The sequence below is a fragment of the Alexandromys fortis genome, unplaced genomic scaffold, assembly GCF_014885135.2.
Source record: "Alexandromys fortis isolate MF-2015 unplaced genomic scaffold, M_Fortis_MF-2015_v1.1 scaffold_50, whole genome shotgun sequence".
NCBI lineage: Eukaryota > Metazoa > Chordata > Mammalia > Rodentia > Cricetidae > Alexandromys > Alexandromys fortis.
This window is the reverse complement of record NW_026067932.1, coordinates 8392541-8414593: the sequence shown is the minus strand read 5'-3', so window position 1 is coordinate 8414593 and position 22053 is coordinate 8392541. Positions and strand designations below refer to the sequence as shown.

At 47.6% G+C, this 22053-nt stretch overlaps 1 protein-coding gene across 1 annotated transcript in view; it reads left to right on the top strand.

Annotated features, from left to right (window-relative positions):
• The window catches only part of Pah (phenylalanine hydroxylase), a 49849-nt gene that overhangs the window by 10163 nt on the left and 17633 nt on the right, over positions 1 to 22053 (top strand). Inside the window, exons 3-5 of the mRNA XM_050145616.1 lie at positions 1905 to 2088; positions 17008 to 17096; positions 21483 to 21550. Coding sequence (XP_050001573.1) covers positions 1905 to 2088; positions 17008 to 17096; positions 21483 to 21550 — 341 coding nt within the window. The remainder of the gene's footprint in view (positions 1 to 1904; positions 2089 to 17007; positions 17097 to 21482; positions 21551 to 22053) is intronic.

Sequence of the window (22053 nt, the reverse complement as noted above, 5' to 3'; positions counted from 1 at the left end):
CTTCCTCTCCCTTCCTTCTTCCTTGCCCCTTTCTCCTCTTTTTCTTCTGCTCCCTCTTCCCCGCTCCTCCTCCCCCTTCTCCTCCTCTTGCTTTTTTATTGAGATGGTATATCACTAGACAGCATTAGCTGTCTTGGAACTCATTATTAGACATTATATGGCAACTGTGCTCAAGTGTGCTCACACTACACGCACACACCATGCAAATAAGTAAATATTTAAGACATGGTGTGATGGGGGCAGATATGGTATAGGTGGCTAATGTCAAATAAGAAGTATCTAGTTCATCTCTCTAGCTATGCTATAATATTTTATTCAAAGGAAAAACTCTGGGGGAGGAGTGTGTGTGTGTGTGTGTGTGTGTGTGTGTGTGTTCTTTCTTAGGAATTCTGACTTCTCATTTAGTCACACTAGCAAATCTGAGGATGGAATGGGATCTAGTGATGATTCTTCTTCAGTTTTTCTATCCACAAACTCCTCTCATGATCCTTATAATTTTGATTGTCAAAGTTATTTCATGAAGCACACAGCCTGTGACTCCTCCTATCCCTTTCATCCTCACTATGGCTGTGGCCACCATCACATCCCACTGGAATATCACCAATGACTTCTTAGCAGGACTCGGTGGTTCTGTCGGGTCTATGAGGTTCAGTTTCAAGATGGATGTCAGGTTGATCATGCTAAGATAATACTCAAAACCTCATGAAGGCCCTCATTTCTTTCAGAATCAAGGGTACATTCTTTAAGATAATTTGCATAGCTGTCCTTCTCTTTGTGGTTATCCTGACTTATTAGACTTCATTTTTCACTTCTTCTAGGCCAATTACTCCCCCCATGAGGTCTTCATATATATCAGCTCCTTTGGGATGTGCATCTGATTTGTTTTCTTAAGAAGGCCTCATCCAGAGATCCTCTTAAATTCTACAATGTACCCTAACCCTAGCCCCAGGACAGTTGATCTGCTTCATCTGCTCTGCCTTACATATTTTATCCCCTGCCATTAGAAAAGAACACATAGGTTAGTTGTCTTTTATAGCTGTTGCTTTCATTCCCTCCACTTGAATTTAAGATTTAAAAAGAAAAGCATTTAGGTCTGTTTGGTTCATCTAGAGAGTGATTAGCACCTAGTGAGTGTTTATATATGTGTGTGTGTGTGTGTGTGTGTGTGTAATAAAAGCATTAAGTATACTTTCATGTGTAATATTAATTATATGTCTATGTGTAATTACCAAATGACTTAGATGAACATATGATGATATTAATAATAGGTGTGAGCATTGGGTTGCACCCATCAGAGTACGTGTGTGTGTTCACTTGTCAAAGAACCCCCAAAAGCTCATGGAACAGGAATCACTAAACCACCTGTGTGAAGATGGGGCAGCTGAGGGATGCAGAAGCATGAAAGTCAGTTGTCTAGTGTTTCTCTATATCTGCTCTAAGGTAGAGCTTACAGACACAGTGCCTAAGTCCTAGGGACCATATTCAAGCAAAACAATGTTGGGTCAATATTATCTATCAAGATTCTGTGGAATTTCATTGGGCAAATGGGAGACTTTCCCATGTAAGTATCACTACTGCTACTATCTTAGGCCTTTGATCCCAACCCAAATCCTTTGTAGGCAATTCTAGGCTCTTTATTAGGTCCCCATGTAGTTTAGTTCGGAGGTGTGTGACTTACTGTTCCTACCTTGTCGGTTGGTGCTTGGCTTTGCAGAAGGTTAAAAGCTTCTAGAACTATAAGGGCTTCCTTATATTCATGCGAAAAAAGCAAAAACAAAACAAAAAACAAACAAACAAACTGCTCTTCAACTCTGGTTTGCTGTCTTGTGTTAAACTCTGGCTCTGCGTCTTGTCCTGTAGCAGTAATGAAGGCCGGCCCCTCCCGCCTGTCTTTGTCTCTGCAGGAAAATGACATCAACCTGACTCACATCGAATCCCGACCCTCCCGGGTACACAAAGATGAGTACGAGTTCTTCACGTACCTGGATAAGCGCAGCGTGCCTTCTCTGGGCAGCATCATCAAGAGCCTGCGGCAGGACATCGGCGCCACTGTCCACGAGCTGTCCCGAGACAAGGAGAAGAACACAGGTGAGAGTCTGAAGCCTGCTGGGACCTCCACCACACAGTACTTTTCATAAAAGACCGGTGACAACTTAAAGGTGCATATAAGGGAGAGGAAGTAAGCCCAGGAACTAGACCAAAGCCTCACATAGCATCGACACAATCATTAGTCCCTCCCCCTTCTTCAATGTAACTGTTTCTTGTTCTCATTGAATGTTATGTTGAAAGACAAGATACCGTGTAGCCCAGAGTGGTTCAAAACTCACTAAGTGAGCTTGCTCTTGAACTTCTGATCCTCCAGCGTCCACTTGCCAAGTGTTTGGATTACAAGTGTGCTCCACCATATCCAGGTTATACAGAACCAGGGATCAAATCCAGTGCATTGTGCATGCAACTTCTTGTGTATTTTTTTTTTTAAATTCCTGGGCTACAATCATCTGCCATAACCAAAGAGCTTCCTCCAAATTTTTACAGCATGCCAAAACTGGAACTGGTTTTCAGGTCCTGAAAGGCAGCTCCCCAAGACTCTACTAAGGGTGTCTTCCCCACGCTCTCCTCTCAGAGGTATAACTCTGACAGGAAGCCCCATCTCTGACTTGCCCTTGCCCAGAGTGGTCAGATGGGCTCAGGTCTCAGGAGGGACCCTTGTAATTCTTCCTCTTCAGATGTCTTCACCTCCTTCCTTTTGCATCCCAGGCTGACGCCTGTCCTCTCCCGCCTTTCAGGCCACCTGCTCCCAACAGGAACTTCAGACCCTCAGGACAAAGGACCTGCTGGGTCCTGGGGCAAGCTCTGCCTCTGCTTGGAGCAGGTGGAGGCTGAGGCAGCTGGACTCTGGAGTCGGAAATCAAAGAAATTTGCAGGCAGGCAGGCAGGCAGGCAGGCAGGCGCCACTTGGAGAACTAGGAAGATGTATGTGGGCCAGCTGGAAGGCTGCAGCCTGAGCTGGAAGCTCCAGAAGGAGCTTCTTGGAGGGGATAGAGAGAGACAGTTTAGAGCCCAGATTCTTGGACAAATACATTGCACACTTGGTGTGACTTTGAGCAAATTACTAATGCTGACAACCTCCAGCTGCATCCAATGGAAGAAATAAGAATCCCTGACATTCTGCGGCTAATGAAATTATACCCCCAGGCACCGGAAATAGAGCAGAGGTTGTTTAGGGGATTCATAAATGCCCTATATTCTTGTCATTATTATCATTGCTATAAAAAAGTGGAAAAGCCACACGAGCTGCAGCAATCTAGCTTGTACAAATCCTCTCCTCATAGATTTCAGGAGCTGGAATATGACCTCAGAGGTCATGCAGCCCCACAGACTCCTAAGCTTTGTATCATGAAAATGGAGGTTGTGACTTGCCTTAAGGCAGAGAGCACATTCTGCATGGTCATAGGCAAGAGAATATTAATGACCAACTCATCTATGTCAGACACTGTGGTAGGTGCTGGAGGAAAATAAGTCAACTGCTTGTTCCTGAGTAGCTCAGTCTGACTGAGGGGACAAGACACCCAGGTAGACATAGAAGAGGGGCTGTGGCTGCAGGAGACAGATGCCTTTATCACGTGACTCTCGGGACCCACCAGTGAGGAAGTAGAAAAGCTAACCTTTTCCTCCAGAGGCATATGCTGCAACTACTGCTGAGCCTTAGACACTAGAAGGAGCACAAAACTAATTCCTCAGGAGGCTGCTCACCTCATTGCTCAGGATGCGGGGTGCTGGTCTTGGAAGTGTGTGTGGGTGTGTGTTTGTGTGTGGCAATCTTCCGGGAGCAAAGAAGAAACAGCCCGTGCTCACTCTTTGAAACGTGTTGTGTGACTGTCACTTCTGCGAATAACCATTTTCACCTGTGATTCAGCAGCTGCTGGAGCTGCGTGGCAGATGTGGAGGTGACCCCAGCAGGGAGAGGCTGGCTGTCAGCTCCGGGGGCAGATCTGTAGGGAGGAGTGTGAGTTTGGAAGCTGGCTTTTGAGAGGAGCATTGCTCTGCATAGCTGTTCCCTCCTATCAGCGTCACGGGGGAAAGATGAGAGGAAGGAGGCGCAGGGGTAGGTCCGGACCTTTGATTCTTTCTCCAGACAAAATGCCCTTTTTAATGAGGGGCTCAGATCTCAGGGGCAAGGCTGACAGCAGGTTCAAGTGAGGGACCTGAACCCCTCAAAGCAATTACGCTAAACCACTTTCCCCTCTAGTCGCTAAACCATTCAGACAGCAGCGTGGGCGACAGAGAATGAAAGTTCCTCAGTTTCTTAATTGCCAACGTTCCCCACCCGAAACAGCTTGAGGGAAGGTTAATTATGGTGACAGGTTAAAGAAGCCCCAACCTCCTCAAATGCCTCCTGGAGAAGCTGATGGGGGCTTAATAGGATTTTAATCCAGAGAGTCTTTTGAATGCTTAGTCTATTCTCCTGCCGCCGTCTCTCCAGATGACCTCAAATCCTTCTTCAACTCAACATGAAAGAGCATTAATATCGGCCATCGATCCACCTACTAATCCGTTTCCCTTTTCCTTTGAGTGTTCTGCATGACATTGCGTTTAGTGAGGGGGTAGAAAATGCCTACATGGAGACAGATTGCAGCCAGGGGAAGCAGGCAGATATGGACACAGTGTCTTGGGTAGTCAGAAGTTAGAGACTTGAGAGACTTGCCCCTTTGTACATGTTTCTTAAAAGATTTTCTCCAACTTGGGGTTGTTTAACAGGATATTGTGTTGAGACAGGGAACTCAGGTTTCCACAACAATTATTCTGTGCAAAACAGAAAGACTAGCTGATATCTATCTATGCAGCTATGTATCTATCTATGTATCTATCTATCTTCTATTCATTCACGTGTTTTATCATGTCTGCATATATACACAAGTACATCTATCTATCTATCTATCTATCTATCTATCTATCTATCTATCTATCTATCTGTCTATCTGTCTATCTGTCTATCTGTCTATCTGTCTATCTGTCTATCTGTCTATCTGTCTATCTGTCTATCTGTCTATCTGTCGTCTCACGTACTATCTCTTATTTATCTGCCTAGCCTAGACCTAAGATTATTGATAAAATCATTATTACATAAGTTTCCCCCCCACGTAGCCCAGTCTCCTGTAGATTTCTCTTTTCTTCGTCAATATTGCTGCTCTGAAGGCCATGCTGAGTAAGACAGATGTTTTAGATTCATTTCGGTTTTCTATGGTCAGTGAGAGGATTCCTTGAAAGGCTCTGACCTTCCCCTCCCAGGACCTGGCAATTGGTGCACATATGTGCACGCCTACTTGTTTGTAAGAGAAGAAGGGTGTTCAAAGGAGTACTGGTTCCCAAAGTGATAAGACTCTTTAGAAGAAAGCTGCTTAAGGCCGAGTGGTCCAGATGGTTGGAGGTTCTTTAGTCTCACCATCTGCATCTCTGCTTTCCCTGTCTCTGTTCCATTCCAATTCTCGTCTTGTTCCCTTTCAATTGGAAATTTCCCTCCACGTATTTTCCTTTGTCCTGTGCATGGTTTTCACAACCATGGCTCTACGTGCCCAGGCTCCTACATCTGCAGGGAATCAACTCTTCAGACTAGGTAAAATACACAGTTACATCACTATTTTGTCTTCATCTAAATGCTCACTGGATGTACTGATGTTGCTGTGTGTCCTGGAAGGCAGGGAGACATCTTCTGTTTCTTCAGACTGCTCCAGTTGAGACAGACTGGCCCCATCTGGAGGGATAAGCTCGTTCAGGAGGAGAGGGGAAATGTGGGGACCCTATGCAGAATAGCTTAATGCTATATTAATACTCTGCTTGTTCCCAAAATTCTGTCAATAATTCACTGGCAAGGAAAAATCAGAACAAATGACCCGATGAGGCTGAGCTAGCTGGTGAGGCACAGAGTTTAAACTAAGGAAGACCATAGCATCATAAACTAAAAGAGAATTCTTCATTTGTATTCTAAATCTGTCTCTTAAACTTCTTGCTTACTCTGCTTGTCTCATTTAGTCTTTGCAGTAGCTAGGGTAGCCAGAGAGCACGCTTCATGATTGCAGTGTTAGAGGACGAGAGGGAAAAGCCGGGTGGAGAATGGTTTTGTGTCCTTCCTCTTCCTGTTTGATCCCTCGTCTGTAGCTGTTGGGCCAGCTTGTTTTGAAGGTTCCCATGTCTCATTTGAAAAAGTGAAGATGTTCAGTGCTAATGTGACTGTGTGGTCACATGATACAATTTTAGGAGAGGTGCTGACGCGCAGGGCTCATGTGGTCAGTGAACTTATACCTGAATCTCTTAACAGGAGACACGCAATTCTTAAGGTTTCTCAGGTCCCCTCATTCGCAACCTTTGCTGACTATAGGGCATGACCATGTGTTGTTTGGTTCAGACAGATGATTATGAACGTTAGAAGGAACAGACGAACACCACCCTTCTTCCACATGCCATGTATGGTCCTTAAGTTGCAGGAGGGAATAAGAAGACACAATTGTAACTAAATGCCAACTTGTCATTCACAGTGGGTCAAGGGACCGTCATAGTGACCCGGAAAGAGTGACACGTTTAAAGTCAAGAGCTGATATTTGGTTCTCTGCTTTCTACATGGTTGTTTGTCACCTCGCCTCCCAGGGCGCAGTCCCTCCAGCCTCTTCTTCATCTGGGAAATACAATGAAGATCTGTTCTGTTGCTCCCTGAGGTTCATGGCATCTGAAGGTCTGAGTTGAACTTGCTTGAGATGAATAGGCTCTTGGTCTCTGGCATGTTTGGGCCTCAATAGGGAGATACCTCTGTAATTCATCACCCCAACTATTATCAGGGCATTCGTTACACCAGTGTATGGAAACCGACCCTGACCAGGGTAGCAATGCAGAGGGAACCACATTGGGGTTGACTTTACCCATTAGTTACGTGTGCGGTTTTGCGAGGGTCCTGCAAGTGGGTTCCCATTTCCAAGCCTTCCTGTGACTGGCAGAGCCACGGAGCTGTGGTTTGTTGGGAAGAGCAGGGGCAAGAGAGCCAGGAAGCCAGCGTTTCTCCTTCCCTCTCGTTCTCCTTTCCTTTCTCCTTCCATTCTCATTCCCTCGTTCTTTTCCACGTTTTCCTCCTTCCTTTCCTACCAGTGTTGGCAATGCTCATTATCCAAATGATGTCTTTTGGAGGGATATTTCCATCACCTCTGAGATTTTTGCTTCATCAGATACTCTTTTCTCTTCTTGCCTAGCATGTATACGTCACATGACCCTTTCGTTGTAAACCCCACCTATGGTGATGCTCTTCCTTTGATCTCTGTCCCTTCTTGAATTTGACTTGACCTTTCCCACCCCTTTCTTTCTCATTCTCATTCCCCCTCTGACTTTCCTCCATTCAGGCTCTTCAGGGTTAGCAGCAGGGGGCCCAGCAGACATGGTACCCAACATCATTGATGCGGCGTCATTGCTGTATGACATGCTGTATGACAATGATGGGGATGATATGGAATTCCTAAGGAGTATCATTTTGGGCACAATGAACTCAGCCTTTGAAAGTGGGACCAGGCAAGACCTGGGATTAGAGAAAGCTTTACATGTATTATGGGTGCCCTAATATCAGCAGGTGGACCAGAACTCAATTTGTGAGTGACAGGTCACCTGATCTCATACTTCTGTGAGCTTTAGGAAAGTAGAATTGGGTGTCTGGGAGATACAGTGGGCAGTCTGCCACTATTTACCCTTAAGAGCCGTGGAGTTTTTGGAACTGGAGAGATGGCTCACAGTTTAAAACACTGATTGCTCCTTACCAAGGATAGGAGTTGGATGCCTAGCACCCAGGTCGGGTGACTCACCATTTCCTGTAACTCCATTTGAAAGGGGACCCAATGCCTCTGGCCTCCTCTGGCTCCAGCACTCTCTTGCACATGCCTCCCCCAGTTAAAAATAAAACTAATCTCTTAAAAAAGGGACACGTGGCCCCTTGGGAGGGTCAGTGTGAGGGTAGCTCCCATTTAGGGGACGGCTGGAGTAAAGGGCCTTAGAGGTGATGCTGTTTACTCATAATTTCAATGTTTCATTGAAATGTCTGTTCTCCGCACACTTATTTATCTGATTCTATGAAGCTGATCTTAATTAGCAAACAGAGACCATATGCTTTGCCTGTCACATCTTGACTGATACTGCTCTGCCCAGAATGTAAAGGGGACCAGCTTGTCCCCTCGGCCAGGCTTTGACTCCTTCATCCTTGCCAAGATCTTCCTCAGGGTTTTTCTTTCCCTAGAAATCAACGTAGACGTGCCTTCAAGCAGAATAAGACCCTGCAGGACTTGGCCTGCAAGATCAGGCAGCCATGCTCTCTTCCTTTGCTCCTGGAACTCATACAGCTCCTGCCTCCTTACAAATCCAGAGGCTGCGCCTCAGAGGAGGCGCAGGGGAGCCTAGAGTGAGGGTGAAAACACCATTCTGTCTCGGGTCTCTGAACTGGAGGATTTATTGCTCTTCCTGAGACAGGCTGGCCACAATCCTGGGTGCCTTGTCCCCTCAGCCCTGGGGCTGGTGAATGTCTGACGGAGCATGAGAACTGGATTGTGATCTGTCTGCCTCGAACTACTGTGGGTCTAATGGGCTTGCACTGACCCACCAGGCAGGAAGTAGGCTCTCGCCTGTGGGCCCTTTCCTTTGGGAGCACTCTGGAGCCAGTGGTCCCTTGGCGTCTGGGCAAAACAGTTGACCCTGACTTAATGGGACCACAACGTGGGTGTCCAGAGTCTGCTCTCCAGCAGGCTGCTTCCTTTGGAGCCAAATCAATATTTATTAATGATCTGCACCCCTCCCGGGTGCCAGTGGCTTCACAGAGAGCCTCTGTTACGCCAGCCGGCTCAGTCATTCATTAACCCCAAGCCCAGAGCCTGTGAGGGCCTTGCAGAGGCTGACCCACCACTGGGGTATTTGGCAAGGTCATTAATGAGCTAATCTGATTTAACTTTTCAAAATGAAGGCCTGGGTCACAGGGGTCAGTGCCTATTCCCAGCATTGTGACTGAGACCCCTATGTGTGTGTGGGGGGGCGAGGTCGTGGGGGGAGGCTGCAACTTTCTTCTGAAGAGGAGAAAGTGTGTGGAGGAGAAGGTAGGTGTTATGTGTTACCACAGCCATCCAGGAAGGCTGGGATGGAAGACAGGAAGGACTTCTTTAAGGCCTTGTGGGGTCCTACTTTGCTCACCCAAAGAACAAAGGTAAACTAGAACTGTTGGCAGATTGGTCAGGCCTGTGGGGCTGGGGGTACAAAAGTGGACTTAGGCTCTGCCCCCAGGAGCCTGAGTGACAATATTTACTTAGCCAGACAGGTACCTCCAGGCTTTGCGAAGCGGTTCAAGCGCAATGACTGTTGACACAGCCCTACCTGCTACAGGTTCGTTACTTCCCATACCAGCAAAGGTGACAGGTGGCAGAATTGGTTCTTACACATTTTACAGATGAAGAGTGCAGCTGCTGGCTCCGCAGATTCCTGGGGAGAGAGGAACTCACTCAGACGCTCACGGTTTGTGCTCAGGAAGATACACGTGAGCCCAGAGTGACCTTCCGGTTTCCAGTCCTGGATGCTCAGCCTTCTGTGCCTAGTGTCAGCTGGAGCTGAGTGGGACCAGCATTCCTCTCTGGGCTCCCTGCCTTTGTGTGAGTTCCCAGACTGCATGTCCTTCAGACTCTGAAGAGAAAGGAAGTCATATGCCTCAAGACACTCTTGCCTCCTGTACCCAGAACCTGTCTCCCTTAGGTCTCTCGTCTCAAGACTCAGGCCTTGTTCCAAGGCGACAGCCTGTCAACTCTTTCATTGACCTGGGTCTTTCTAGTCCACAAGACTCGGGATGCAGCCAATGGCCTTAAAAGCGATGCCTTGGAGGAGGTTGGGGATTGAGTCCAAGTAGGGCAAGGCAGCTGCTAACAGTGAGTCCCACAGCTGCTGTCACATTTTACCCTCTGGCTTTCTCATAATCCCGAGAATAATACTACCCCAATAGTTTAAAATCCCGCATGTGTGTTGAACGCTTTTGTTAGCTTTCTTTATGGGCTAATACATGGCTCGGCATTTTTAATCTCTGTCTGTAGGTGTGCGTGCGGGCTCATGCAGTGTGCAGTGTGATCAGAGGTGACCTCTGATACTGGTTCCCTCCTTTTACTTTGGGACAGTCTCTGTTTTACCTTTGTGTACGCCAGACTAGCTGGCCCGTGAGCTCATGGCGATCCTCCCGTCTTCACCTCCCATTTCGCTGCGGGGAGCATTGGGATCACGCATGCGTGCTAGGCTGGCTTTACATGGGTCCTGGGAGTTTGAACTCTGGTCAACCCATTTCCTGGGGAGAGGCTTTAACACTGAGCCACCTCCCCATCTCCTGATCCTCACTTACTCACTGAGGGATGTATGATTTTTAATGGCCCCTTTGCAAACGAGAAACTAAGGAACCGCTGATATTAGACACTTTGCTTTGAGTCCAGAAGTCGGGACCGAGTAGAGAAATCTTCTCACCCAAATCTGTGTCAGGAGTTCCCAAGCTTTTCCGTTTTACTGGCTGGGCTTTGTGTTCCAGCCATTTCTGTATGATGATGGGGCTCAAAAGTCACCAGAAGGGCTGGAGAGATGGCTCAGAGGTTAAGAGCATTGCCTGCTCTTCCAAAGGTCCTGAGTTCAATTCCCAGCAACCACATGGTGGCTCACAACCATCTGTAATGGGGTCTGGTGCCCTCTTCTGGCCTGTAGGCATACACACAGACAGAATATTGTATACATAATAAAAATAAATATTTAAAAAAAAGTCACCAGAGGCTTCTGCCCTTGGGTGGCTATCATGACCTTATTATAATCCTGTAGTCTCAAGACCAGGTGCTAAGCACAAAAGGCTGGAGCTTACCAGGCTGTGTGCTCTTTAGATCTTAGAATACTTGTAATGGTTTCGAGTTCTCTTATTTATTTATGATTAATTAGCTAATTAGATAACTTACTTCTTTTCTGCTAAGAGGTCTGAGCGAAGCCTGGTGCGCCCAACTAGTTTGGTTTTGCTTTTAGGGAAGAATTCTTCCCAGCTAGGTCTGACTGGCTTTGCTGCTCTCTAGTGGTGAGTTGGGAGATGGCAGGCGTGCCTAGCTTTGAGGCCAGCGTCTGTGGTGGAGGAGAAAAGCTATGGATGGAGTCTGAGACTATAGGGACTGTACTCCCAGGAGATGAACACAGCTGCCTTGCTGACAACGGTGGAAGCATCTTTCCATGCGTCCTCTGGCCAGCCTCTCACAACATTCCACGCATCTCAGAGCACAAGAGTCACTAAGGACCAGAGCTAAAAGTAAACACATTATGCGTAGCTTATAGGGGAAACTGAGGCCCGGTGTTAGGAAGGATTTTTAACGCTGGAGCTGGATGCAGATGCAGATCTTCACGCTAACGGCTGGTGTCCTCCCCCTACCTCTTCCATTACTGCCGGAATGGTGAAATCTGTCGTCACAGTAAACGTGGATGGACCCTCTGTGTGTGGAGCCTAGGGCTAAGCTGTGTCATGTCGGCTCTTTCCAGTTTGTTTAACAGCAAAGGGAGATTATTTGAATCTGTTTCATGGGTCCGGATGACAAAACTACAGGCACGTGTATAGTTATATAACAAAGGAAGTGGCATGCTTACTAGTTTTTCTGGGAATTTCACTCTGTCCTTTGTGTGAGGAGGAAAACAACACAGCTAACCTCTCTCTCTCTCTCTCTCTCTCTCTTTCTTCTTCTTCTTCTTCTTCTTCTTCTTCTTCTTCTTCTTCTTCTTCTTCTTCTTCTTCTTCTTCTTCTTCTTCTTCTTCTTCTTCTTCCTCTCTCCCTCTTCCTCCTCTCTCTTTGTGTGGGTGTGGGTGTGGGTGTGTATGCATACAGTCAGGCTCCATATAAGGATGTTACAGACTACAGTGGACCCCAGATAGTGAGTCCCATAAGATGATAGCACTTAGTAAAATCATAGACATCTGAGCTTGCATGAATACTCTCTGGATCACATAGGATGAAACTGTGCTTTTCTCAGAATGTATTTGGTAAGCAATATATGACAAGGTCTGTGTGCGTATTTGCAACTGAATAACAATACTGTTCGCTATGTGCATAACTTTTCACGGGGGCATCCATATCGACCCGTTTGAGCGCTTATTGTTCTTATGAAGCGGTACTCTGCAGCCTTTTTGCTTTACCATCTTACGGAAGGGACACAGAGGCACAAGAGGGTTAGTTACTTTTCTGGGCTCTTAGACAGGAAGGGCAGAGACAGGACTCAAACCCAGGCAGTCTAGACTCACTGTCCTGCGCAGATGGGACACCAGGGAAGCAGGAACAGACGCTAGCTGTCCCAGATCCCAGGGAGCTCTGGCGGACTAGGATCGAGTCGCTAGACTTTCCAGGGACTGGAGGAACAGATGCTGTTTAAACAGCATCCTGTGAGTAGCAGAACGGATAAGAGATAACCAGTGTGGTGTGGGCTCTGGACAGAGAGACTCCGCCTGCACTGCTGAAGGGACAGGAAACTGGTTCCGTCTTACGAAACTCAGTCTGTAGTTGCTCCTCATATCAGAATAGAACCAACATATGACCCAGATATACCACCTATGGGACCTTTGGGTATACATTCCAAGAACATGAAATCAATATCTAGAAAACACACCAGCGCTTCCTTGTTCATGGTGGCACAATTAACTACAGTCAAGAGTGAAATGTTTGTAGATACGTGGGCAGATACAGAAAATGTAGGATATATATATATATATATATATATGTCATCATAGGTAACCTTTCTATTTGCCGCAATATGAATGAGGAGCCTTTTGCTAAGGGAAATCAGCTCCCTGAAGGAAAATAAATGCTGCAAGACCTTACCCATTCAGGGAACCTGAGAAGTCAGATTCACAGAGGCAGAGAATGGGCTTGCCAGGTGCTGGGGCAGGGGTGGGGGTGGGGTAGGAGTAGGGAGACATTGACCAAATGGTGCAGAGTTTCAGTTGTAAGATAAATCAACTCTGGAGATCTAACATGCAATGAATAATAATAATAATAATAATAAAAACACATTGTATACTTGAAATTGATGAGAGACATCTTGTGTCCTCAACACACACACACATACATATGTGTGTGTGTATATATACATATGCACACATACACACAGTGGTAACTATGAAGCAATGGATGAGTTCATTAACTTGGCTGTGGCAACCGTCTCCCATCACATGTGTATCAAATCATTATTGCTAAGTACAAAGATGCTCATGTTTTGTTAATCATTTTTAATTGTGGTAAAAGGAATGAAAGAGCACACCCATGGCTTCCACCTTCCTGCTCCATTTTCTTCCTCAGGAGCTCCTGGCACTGATGTAGATTCATGGCTTTTTTATTGCTTATCTTGTGCTGCCCTGCGGAGTGTAAGCTCCCCAGGGTGGCCATCAGTGACATCACCTCTCTGCCCGGGACAAGGAATGCAGTTGGTGCTCAATGCATGCTGGGATGTTGGAGAATCTGAGTGCCCATGGGTTGGAAGGCGGGGCAACCAGGAAGCTGGATGTGTGTTTCTGCCGACACCAGTCTTGCTTGACCTGTGAGGCAAGAGATGAATGAGCAATAACAAACAGTGGTTAAAACTCAGGAGATGGGGCTGTTAGTGGTGCTCCATGCAGGGGAGAGGGACAGGTCTCATTGCCCAGGCTGGGGCCATCCAGAAAGGCCCTTTGGTGGCAGCATCTGAAGAAACAGGCGAGGTTTCGCGGAGACCTGCTCTTCCCTTGGCATTGCTGAAGCCGAACCAGGAAACAGACACCAATGCCATAGTATGTCAGGAAAACACTGGGACAGGGCTGAAAAACAGTTCTCTCGTCTGCGGGGGTCCCTGCAAATGCTCCAGCCAGCAAAGATATGATCTGGGTTCAACCCGGCTTAGTTAGCTGGTGTAGGCTCGCACCTCTAGAGCCTGGTACCGGTCAGTTTAGTTTGTAGGTGTTTAGGTGAAGTCCAGTTCTGGATGAAGGTTTCCAGTAACAATTATGTCAATTTCATGTGCGCCATTCAGCTTAAGGCCGCTCAAGAGCCCAGGGGAGGATCAGGTGTGCTCTCCGCCAAACAGATGTCCTATAGGTCACTAAGCTAAGAAGTACCGTGTGACACCTTTCCTAGGTACGGTTATCAGTCTAGGAGGGGAAGGGTCAGGGATAAACACAATAGCCTGGAATAGCCTGGGGGATTTGGGCGTAGCCTAGCCCTACAGACAGCACCGGCCACCAGGCTATGAATAGCATCCACTCCTAGCCTGGAGGGTGGGAAACAGGTACAAACCTCCCTTCACGTTCCTGCTTTTGCCAGCTGACGCCTGAGTGAGCACAAGGACCTCGTCCTCTACATATCTACAAATGGTGGGCAAGGAGAACGTGTTGCTGAATAGAGGCTCCAGAGTCTCAGCAGCCTGGCATGAGGAGTTATTTTTCTAGACCTTTCTCCCTGCTCCTCAGCGCTGCCATGTGACCAACTGCCTGGTGCCATGGCAAGGATGGGAGGGGGCTGCTTAGGTAAGGCATGGAGGAGGATGGTCCCTGTCACGTAAGTGGCATCAGGATGTGAACTAAGATAGCTTTCGTTGTCACCACTCAAAGGGATGTGGTCAAGTGGCCCGTGCTTTAAAGCCACGGAAACCCCAGTGTGAGAAATAAAAGGCCAGTGTTCTCAGTCAGGTGGCCATATCACTGTCCCTTGCAGGACAGATGGGCTGAGGTCAAGACCCAGGAACAAGCCCGGGAGGCAGCTGGGTGTGAATCCTGACTCCGTCATTCGCTGGCAGCGTGTGCATGTGCATATGTGTGCATGTGCTTTGTTCATGTGCACACGTGTGCATGCATGCATCTGTGTATCTGTATTTTGTCTGCTTTAAATCTGAACCCGCGGAACTCTAAAATTGGGTCATATTGCGTTATCTCAGATACTAGCCAGAAACCAAGGGATGATTTGGGGATAAGTCCCTCAGGCAAGGCTGGAAACACTTGAAAATCTGCTCAGCTGCTCTTCAAAACCATCCTTTTGAGCACCGTGGTGCCTTGGTTAGACAGAGGTACCAAAGAGCTCGCCGCATGGAGTATTTAGAGCCGCACCTCGGGCTGATCTGCATTGTTGACGTGGGGAGTGGAGAGCTCCACAGCTGGGATCCGCAGAGAACAGGCTCTGATTTCATTTTATGAGCACATTTTATGAGTTGGTGTCAATCCTTGCCTGTCTCCTAGTTTGGGAGAAGCCCTTGCCGATTCTTGTTTAGGCTCTTGCATAGATCGCCATAGAGCACTTCCTCATATTGACCACTAGATGGAAAGCGTGTTCTTTCTCATCCCACTTGAGCGGATACCCTGGGCTGTATTGTCGCCTTCATTCCTTCCTCAAGGAAACTTCCTATTAGAGGACCCACTCCACCCCAAATGCTCACCCCAGTGCCCAGCATGCGGTAGAACTTCAGGAAAGATCCGCTGTCCTTTTTATTGTTAGTGTTTCCTTTTTCTCAGAGAAGGGACTGAGCACAGGGACCCTAATCATCCGAAACCAGCCTGGGGCTGCTTGCTCCAGCACTGGGCCCTTCAGCCTCCTTCTGGGGGTAACAGCCACTGCCTTGGCTCGCTGCGTGGACCCTGCCATGTCTGTCTGCTCTCATCATTAAGATGCTGTCTTAGTCCCTGCGTGACCTTAAATCAGTGATTTTGATCTTCAGATTTTTAAACTGCTCGGCTTTCCATCTGTATAAGAGAGGCTGTAATATTTGTCTTATTTGAGGAAGACTTTGAGACAAGAAACTATGTCAGAGCAGGGGCTGTGGACGGTGGTCACTATGGCTAAAGCCCTCTGTGTTCCTATACCCTCCCCCTTCCCTTCCACTTCTCCTCAGCCTCTCCACATGCTGCGGCTCAAGGGCTCCAGCCCTCAGGCCGCTCGCAGTTCACATTTTCCTGGTTTCTGTCCTGTGTCTCTTATAAGCCACAAAGATTCGGGTGGTGTTATCTGCTCTTCTGTCCCGTCTCTCTCTAGGAAGGACATCATCATTGCCAACACCAAACTCAGGTGATCATGTGCTCCCTCATGGTACTGTTTTCCAAACTGAACTGTAAGCTACCCGGCTGTCACTTCCAGGGGGCTGTAGCTGACTCTGAGATCAAAAGGTGTCATGGGGTTGCCAAAGGTACTCGGGAGGGAGCCACACGGTGGGAAATTGGGTTCTAAGGGCTCATCTTTCTTTAACTTTTGTCCTATTTATATTTGGGGCTATGCATAATCTTTTGCTGCTAGAGGAAATCGTCCGTGACCGCTGCTCTAAGTGATGGGTAGGGAGGAGACAATTCAGGAAAACCTTCAGGCCTGAGACTGAGAGCTGGGCTGTGGGCTTCAGTCAGAGTGCAAGGGACTAACATTCCAGAGGGCAGGGCTTGACTCTCTCCTGGGTTCTGTGGGCAGGGAAAGGGTCCTTCAGTGGGCTCCAGGCTTCAGTAGGGGACTGGGCTAAGACCACCTCATTCCTCATTCTTGGAGACAAAGGGTCCTGAAGAAGAACAGTCATGGCAGGGTTTAGTCTGGTGGTCTCTTGAGGACGTGTTTTAACATCCTTAATAATAATAATATAGAATAGAACTTATTATTTTTATATCATATATAATAAAATAGAATTTATTTATTTATTTATTTATTTATTTATTTATTTATTTATTTATTTATTTGAGACAGGGTCTCTATGTGTAGCTTCAACTGACCTGGAACTCACTATGTCGGCCAGGCTGGCCTTGAACTCTTAGCGATCCTCCTGTCTCTGCCTCCCGAGGCTGGGGATTGAAGGTGCACCACCACTACTACCCAGCTTAAATTTGTAGCTTTAACAGTTTAGGAGTTACGCAGAACCCCGTTTGCTGTCACCATTCATGTGACTAATTGGGGGATGGGGAGGCCGTTAGCCACATGTCCCACAATCCACACTCAGGACTCTGCCCTTTCTGTGTTGCAGTGCCCTGGTTTCCAAGGACCATTCAAGAGCTGGACAGATTTGCCAATCAGATTCTCAGCTATGGAGCGGAACTGGATGCAGACCACCCGGTGAGCCCAGGTCTTCCCACCTTCTTTCCAACTTCTCTTCCTTTCCCTTCCTCCCCCATCTCCAGCTTGGAGCAATGTGAGTTCCTACTTATGCCAGGGCAGGGAAAGTGAAGACTGAGGAGACCATGAGATTGCACTGTCGCCGTTACCATGGTTACTACAGTTACTACTGTAGAATGGGTGTGAACCAGTGACTAGGAAAGGCTGGCCCTATATAGCCATGTGTATTTCTAATTCTGCCTTTACTTTATGGGTGTTTAAATCAAGCTCAGCGAGGGGACAGTGACAGAGGTGACGCTGGCCGTTCAGAGAGCCGAGCAGAGGGCTCTAGTCAGATGAGGGAAGAGGGGCTGATGAGGGGGTCTTCAGGAATGGAGATGGGTGGGTGGCACCTCAGAGATGAGGTGGGAGAGCGAGCTGAGGCAGGGGGTGGTCGGATCTACCGGAGTGGCGAAGTTCACTGAGCCGTGCATATGGTAGGCAGAGGACAGGTTTTTAAATGGGTTCTCACTAGAGGAATGGATCAGGGTGTGTGTGTGTGTGTGTTAGGGGAGTCTTCTCATTCCTTCTTCTCTGGGGTCAGTGGTCCTTGGGAGTGGACAGAGGTGGTCCGGCTGCTTCCTTGCATGGGCAGTGTGCCATTATGACCTTATGTTCTCCAGGCTCAGTCAGGCAGTGGACTCTTTGGCCTTTTTAACCTGGAAGTAGTTTGTATCAACTAGGTTTTAGCGTGGCTGGTGCTGGGGCATGTCTGTGTCCGTCCAGACTCTCCTCATAGCCTTGTGGGGTGTAATAACCAACAGGAGGCTCTCTCTTCCCAGAGGCAGTTTCCTAGAGGCGGTCTAAGGCTTCTGTCTCACAGACTGGCCCAGAGATGTCAGGTAGCTTCTCAAATATGCTTTGTCTATTGTTGGAGCCTGGGATCCTTGGACCCTTAACCCAGTGCTCAGGGGAGTTGAGGACACAGGCTTGGCTGGCAACAAGAAACCCAATCTCCTGCATGCCAACAAATGGGGAGCCACAGGCCAGCCTTTCAAAACACGAGCAGTTGGCTCAGGCACATGCTCCAACCTAAGTAGTAAAGCTTGTGAGCTGACGTGGTTGGCATGAGAAAGCCAATGAATACGCCAGCAACTTCAGTCATCAGTTTTCTCTTTATACCATCCTTCAACGAGAAAGAGAGAGAGAGAGAGAGAGAGAGAGAGAGAGAGAGAGAGAGAGAAGGAGAGAGAGCGCATGAGAGAGTGAGCGAGAGAGCATTTTATAAATAGAAACAAGGTGAATTCATCCTACCCTCTACCTTCCTAGCAGAAGAAATATTATTTTCACACTTTTCTAAAATAATGTTCGTGTCTAGGAGAGGCCCCACACACGCACAGCCACACGAGTGTGCACATATGGGTCTGCCTGTCATTCCGCAGGCATTGCCGACCGCAAGCCGACCTTCATCGTCACACTCCAGTGGAGATTTGTCTGACATCTCCAAAGGGACTTCTAACCGCTCTCCCGAATCTTAGCTGTGACGTTAGAATAAATTATTCTGAGCTGAGGACAGAAGTCGTATTTAGGCATCTGACTGAAGCCTTAAACACTGTGTTTCACAGACATGGTGGTGAGCCCTTGTGAGCCTCGGGCAGGAGGTTTGTGACTTCTAAGATGGCCTGGGCTAGGCAATGAGACTCTGTCTCTAAAACTAAGCTAAACTAGGCCAGACCAAAACTAGATCAAACCAAATGAAGTGAAAGCAAACTGAAAACAAAGCGAAAATGTCGACTCTGGAGGGACAGGTTTTCTGTTGTCTTCCTGTAGCTGATACACTCCATGTCACGGAGCCTAGAGGTGGCAAAGGCCACACTGCATGGCTCTGATGTTTATCCTCGCTAATGAGCCTCTGCCTGGGCCTCTCAACTGTGGGCCCAGCACACAGAAACATCTTGGGAGGTTTCTTCTCCGAGGAAACAAGTCCAGCCTGACCCAACCTGCCGGACACACACATGAGAACTTTGCTTCCCTCCCCAAGCCCCGTCGTCCGGCCTTGACCCTCTGTTCTTCCCTTTGGCCTCTATCCTAATCATTTGGGTGGGTGGGAGAGGCCAGTCCAGAGAGAGAGGGACATGTCCTTCCCTTTAGTCTCATATTCCCTCAGAAGCCAAAGCCGGCCTTCAAACTCTCTGGAGTTCATTTCTCTTTGCTAACCCAGGCCACAGCTTTGGCTCCCCAGCCTCTCCTTGTCAAGAATTTTATCACCAAAACAGAACTTATCAGGTACACCGTCCCCCTGTAGAGGAGGCACCAGGCTCTCTCTGTTCCTTCTGTCTTTCATCAGATGCTGGGAACTAGGGCCAAGCATAGAGCAAACCCACGGGTGTCTCGCTGCAGCTGCCAGCCCCCCCCCCCCTGGGCCTGGCCTCAAGGTGTGAACTGCAAGCAGACACCAGCCTAGCAGTGAAGGGGTTGTTCTTCTTCAAGGACCCTCTGTTCTGCTCTGTCCCTTGCAGTCAGCGTGATCCCTTCCTCCCCTGACCCCCTGCCCTTGGCAGGATGCATTTGTGTTTGACCTAGTACCTCGGAGTCTCCCAAACAGTTACTTTGTGACAGAAACCCTTCCACTAAATGGGTCTTCTCTTATGTTCCCAATGTCCTCATGCCCCTCCCCCCCCTAGTCCAGGTGACAGCTGTCAAATTCGAGCTGCTATTTTGACCTCAGATATGAAGATATAGATTGTTTATTGTTTAGTCCAGTAGAGATGGTCCTCCCATGGCAAGCTGACGGTGCTTGGGAATTAAACCAAAGGACCAAGTTTTCTTCTTAGAATACACAAGGGCACTCATATTTCCTCAGTATAAATGGACCTTATGTTAATTGCAAGATCTTAGGTTCCTAAAGTCTGGTGTCATGGTAGACACATATAATCCCAACGCACAGTATCCGGAGGCAGGATGATTACAGAAGCCAGCCTGAACTACAGAGTAAGACCCTGTCTCAGAAACCAACAGCAAATATAAAAAAGCTTCCAAGTTCCTTATTTGTTTGATTTTTATGATTTATTTTGTTTCTATTTATGCATAGGTGTATGTGTGTGTGATATGGCACATGGCTGTGCATGCCCATGGAGCCCAGCAGAGGGTGTGGTATCCCCTAGAGTTGGACTTACAGGTGGACATGAAGCCAATTTATGTGGGAGCTGGGAACCAAACCTGAGCCCCCTGGCAGAGCTGCGAGAGCTCTGAGCTGAGCTAAGATGCTGAGCCATCTCTCCAGCCCCCTATTTCTACTGAATGATTTCAACCCAGTCAGTGTTTCAGGGAAAACAGCTTGTGCTTTGTAACTGCCCATAGAGTCATTAACCGAGTAATATTTCCTTCAATTGGGATTTGGGTGTGGTAATTTTAGTTTACCAGTGTGGTGCTTTTGAGATTTTCTTATTTCTCAGAATCCAGCCTGGTAAACAAACTAGAAATCTCGCATCCCCGTCTTTTCTCCAGTTTTTTTCCTCCCTCCCCTTCTCCCCTCTCTCCCTCCCTCCCCTTCCTCCCTCCCCTCCTCCCCTCTCTCCCTCCCTCCCCTTTTCCCCTCTCTTCTTTCCATGTCAGTGATGCTCCCGTGCTCCGTGTTCTCAGGTAAGATTAATTTATATAAATTTTCCAAACTTTTTTTTAAGCTGCTGGTTGACACTGATATATATATATAATATATAATAAACCAGACAAACAAAGAAAACGGGCAGCGTTTGGAAAGCAGGGGCTATCGACCTTCTTCAAAAGCTTCATAAACCCTGCCTGATCCAAGCCTTAGTTTTCAAGCTGTTCAGCCCATGGTTTGGAGACAAATAATAGCGAATTAAAGTGGTTTCTGGAAGAGCCTGTTGGGAAACGTCTGCAGGGAACAAAGACGAGCTCCATGGCAGTGGACCAGTGTCTTGACTTCAGACCACAGTGAACTTTTCTGTAAAGTACCCTCCTCATTCGCTGGGACACTTCCAGCTGCTGATGTGCCCCACTCCACCCTAAACACTCAAAGACACACTCGGCCCCCTCGCCACCCTGGGAAGACTGCCTGCCAGTCAGCCTTGGAGGAGTCGATCGTCATCCTCCTGTGCCTGGCGGCTCGCTCAGTCAACAGCTAGTTAGTAATAAGTCTAAGCTATCAGCTGAGCATTTATAATTAATAAGTTTCCATGTCCTTTCTTGTAAAGCCAGTGCTTCCGACAACTAGCTCTTACAACGTAACCCCCATTTCTTATCTATGTTTTACCATGTAGTGGTACCTTTTTTCAGCATGGCAAGTTCATCTTGCCTCTCTCCTAATCTTGGTGACCCCACCCTTCATCATCCCAGGCCTCTCCCTCTGCAGACCTGAGTCATCAAGTCTCTTCTTTCTCCTAGGGCTTTAAAGATCCTGTGTACCGGGAAAGACGAAAGCAGTTTGCTGACATAGCCTACAACTACCGCCAGTAAGTCTCCCTGTTGGACAACTGAGAGAAGAACACACCCCTAGCCCGTGCTCTAGATTGGCAACAATCAGCCCAGAACACCCTGCTTTGTGTGTGTGTATATGTATATGTGTGTATGTGTTTGTATGTGTGTTTTTAAGCGCTCTTGTAATAATGTTTTAAATATTAGCCTCTAGATCAAACAGAAGTATCCACTGCTGTAGCCCAGCTCTCTCCCAAGTTTGCTAGCTCAGTGTTCGTTGTCTGGAATGACTGGAGAGGCTTCCATCCTGAATGGAGCAGCCTATGGTCTCTACATTAGGCCAGGAGGAAAAGAGCTGGCTGTTCCAGCGAAATGATATCCCAGGAGCCTTTGCACTAGCTTCACCCCTGCGTTCTACTGATCTTGCGTACAGTTTTGTAGGGCAACTGTCAGATGGGATTTTTTTTTTTATTTTATTGAGAATAAGAAAAAAAAAGTTTCCGCCTCCTTCCAGCCTCCCATTTCCCTCCCCCCCCCCCCC